At 52.5% G+C, this 3,201-nt stretch overlaps 2 protein-coding genes across 2 annotated transcripts in view; one reads left to right on the top strand and one right to left on the bottom strand.

Annotated features, from left to right (window-relative positions):
• Positions 1–2,203, top strand: part of VOLCADRAFT_97234 (uncharacterized protein) — a gene marked incomplete at both ends in the record, with an annotated part of 2,987 nt that extends 784 nt beyond the window's left edge. The window contains 3 exons of the mRNA XM_002956254.1: positions 571–796; positions 851–943; positions 2,142–2,203. Of these exons, the coding sequence (XP_002956300.1) occupies positions 571–796; positions 851–943; positions 2,142–2,203 (381 nt within the window). The remainder of the gene's footprint in view (positions 1–570; positions 797–850; positions 944–2,141) is intronic.
• VOLCADRAFT_121498 (uncharacterized protein) overlaps positions 2,110–3,201 on the bottom strand; it is a gene marked incomplete at both ends in the record, with an annotated part of 4,640 nt that continues 3,548 nt past the window's right edge. The window contains one exon of the mRNA XM_002956205.1: positions 2,110–2,237. Within this exon, the coding sequence (XP_002956251.1) occupies positions 2,110–2,237 (128 nt within the window). The remainder of the gene's footprint in view (positions 2,238–3,201) is intronic.

Below are 3,201 nucleotides of genomic sequence, written 5' to 3'. Positions count from 1 at the left end.
ACCCCAGCGACTAAAAAAATAGGAATTGTAACCGCAAGAAACACCCAGTTTGTTACTCTAGGGTACTAGGCCCAAAACGAAAATAAAAACTCTGGGGCAGCCGTAGCAGAGTAGTGGCGTGAACAGGCAGCAGCAGCAATGTCCACATGAAGATTGCTGCTGTCGGTCCGTCGTTGTCTGAAGTCGCCGTTTCGAATCCAGGTGCCATTCTAATCCAGCTGCTCTCCCATTTCCGATTTCCCCCTTCCCCTTACCTTTCCCTCTCTCTCTCTCTCTGCCGCTCCTTGACCGGCTTCCTTCCCCCTCCCCCTCCCCCCTTTCCGCCCCTCCCCGTCCCGCTTGTCGTCGTCTACATCACTACACCGCTATACCCCTACCTCCCCCCCCACACACACAACACACAACCCTACCCCCCCACACACACATACATACATACATGCAACCACCCAAGTGTTCTCGCTGGGTGTGATGCTATGGGAGCTCTACCACGGCCGCCGCGCCGGCATCCGCACCGACCAAGGCCCCCGGTATAGCAGCATCTTCCCCGCCTTCCCACCCTCGTGCCCGGAGACCTACCGGGCAGTGGCGCTTCATTGCTTGCAACGTCAGCCCCAAAACAGGCCGCCAGCGATCCTTGTGGAGGCGCACCTGGAGCGCCTCATGGCCGCCGTCGCGACGGCAGTGCCGGTGGCGACGCCGCCGTCATCACCGTTGATGTTGTCGCCGCCGCCGCCGCCGCATCCGCCGCATCCGCCGCAGCGCATGCCGGCGGCTCTCATCAGTCCGGTCTTGCAACGTGCTCCTGGTCCTCCGCCGCCTCCTGCTCCTCCCCCTCCTCCTCCCCCTCCAGAGCTGGGCTCTCTAGCGACAGGAGCAGCAGGGGACTCTTTCACGGGGTCGAGTATGCTGCCGTCGACGCAAGGCCACGGAGCCGGGGCCAGCAGTGAGACAGACAGACAGACAGACAGACAGACAGACAGACAGACAGACAGACAGACAGACAGACAGACAGACAGACAGACAGACAGACAGACAGACAGACAGACAGACAGACAGACAGACAGACAGACAGACAGACAGACAGACAGACAGACAGACAGACAGACAGACAGACAGACAGACAGACAGACAGACAGACAGACAGACAGACAGACAGACAGACAGACAGACAGACAGACAGACAGACAGACAGACAGACAGACAGACAGACAGACAGACAGACAGACAGACAGACAGACAGACAGACAGACAGACAGACAGACGACGGAACGAATTCCTAGGAGGCCATCTGGCGCCGCCGCCGACGTACAACGACGTACACATCACCAAAACGGCTATACTATATATAGAGATTATGTGAACAGTAGTTTATCTGTGGTATAAATCTGCGCGCCGACGGGCGGAGATGGGCGGGGAAGACAGGCAAAGATTGTGTACGGGTGCGTCCTGGCAGGATTCAGTTCCAGATCGAGATCCAGATCCAGGCGATGTGTGTTTAAAACTCAAAAGGTGAGTCAGGCTACGTAGATTCCAGATTCAGGTCCAGATCCAGCAAGCAGGAATCACGCAGCATGTTTGATGTGGTGACGTGTACGGTACGGCACTGCCGTAAAAGCAACGAATCTCTCTAGAATCTTCACACTTTGAGGAAAAGGTGTTGACAATGTAATGTTACAGAGTGGGAGGCTTCTGGGCCACTTTATCACATTGTCAGTTCTACGATTTATCACCTTAAAGCACCATCCACCACTACCACACTGTCTTCGCCATACGAACTGTAAGTCCAAGGCGGCGGATCCAGCCTTCAGGGACCCCTCCTCATCATTCACCCGAACATCCGAAGAGTCGGAGGGTTTGGCAATCGCCACCGACCCAGCGTGCGAATCTGGTTCATCAACTGTGACCTCAACTCCACATCTCAGCAGCTAGCCTTAATCTCGTTCTCCCGAGTAATCCGGGGGTCTTCCCGGGAATCGAACCCAGGATCTTAAACCGCTCTTTGCAGTAGTGTCTACCCAGACCAGACCAGATTTAATAAATAGCATGTGTCAGACTGCGAATTATACAACTCGTTGGAACGACGGCCCGACTTGGCCTTGCAAGGCACTTTCACGTACACACCACATATGCACTTAAATCAGGTGAATACACACTGGCCGAAACGTCAGAGTACGGTAACCCGGTGCGGCCGCCATTTGCATGAGCGTTGTCGTCCACAGCCACTACTGCCAAAACAACTGTGTGGTGGGAACTCAATTCAATTCAATTCAGCTAAGCAACAACAGTAAATAAAATTTTGGGAGGGCCTTCCTTCGGAGCCATCACGCGCAGCGTACAGCGTACTTTTGAATTTTGGATGGAACAACCGAAATAATAATGAGATGATGCGTCCAAAACGTTTATGATATAAATACCCGTGCATATATAGACTTCTAAAGACGACAACGACAACGACACGACATAGCGCCGCAGCGGCAAGCAATTGAAAAGCCCCTCCCCCCCAGTGGGCCCCCACCCTCCAGCCGCTGTACTATTCACCGGCCAAAACCTCTGCTTTAAGTTAGCTCCTCTTCGTAAGCCTTCCTCAGTAAATAGTCGTCCAAACGCATCTCTTTTTGTACTGGTACACGTCCCAGTTTTGCATCCTGCACCTTCCCGCCTTCCGACAGTCTAAAACTGTGTCTGTCTGTCTGTCCGTCTGTTTGGTTGTCAGTGAATGTCAACCTGAGAAAGGCCGGTGTTATATCACGTCTTATCGCAGGAAAAGAACCGATCGGCGTATGCTAGATCCCTTGATACCCAGGACACTACAGCCGGCCCACATATAGCTGGCATAGCCCGCGCAGGAATGGGTTGCAGGAAGAGCAAAAGGAAAACGCCAAGCAGTACGCACGTCACGAGACAAATTCGAACAAATTCAAACAAAATTCGAGAACATAATTGAATGAATTCGTACGAATAACACGGAGGACACGTTTCACGTTTTTCACGTTTTTGTGTTACAAGCTTCAAGCTTGTACGGTCCAAACGAGCCAAGAGGCTCATGAACCGCCGAACTGGAAACAAGAACATGTAAAGGTAGTAAATTAACCTTACTGTAAAAACATATTTAATCATCAATAAATTGTAACCTGCATCTTCTGATATGATCCAAAAGATGTGCTAGTCCGCGTTGGTTCTCAACGCCCATAACGTCTATCA

This window comes from Volvox carteri (assembly GCF_000143455.1).
Source record: "Volvox carteri f. nagariensis unplaced genomic scaffold VOLCAscaffold_59, whole genome shotgun sequence".
Taxonomy (NCBI): domain Eukaryota; kingdom Viridiplantae; phylum Chlorophyta; class Chlorophyceae; order Chlamydomonadales; family Volvocaceae; genus Volvox; species Volvox carteri.
This window is presented reverse-complemented; position numbering and strand designations above follow the sequence as displayed.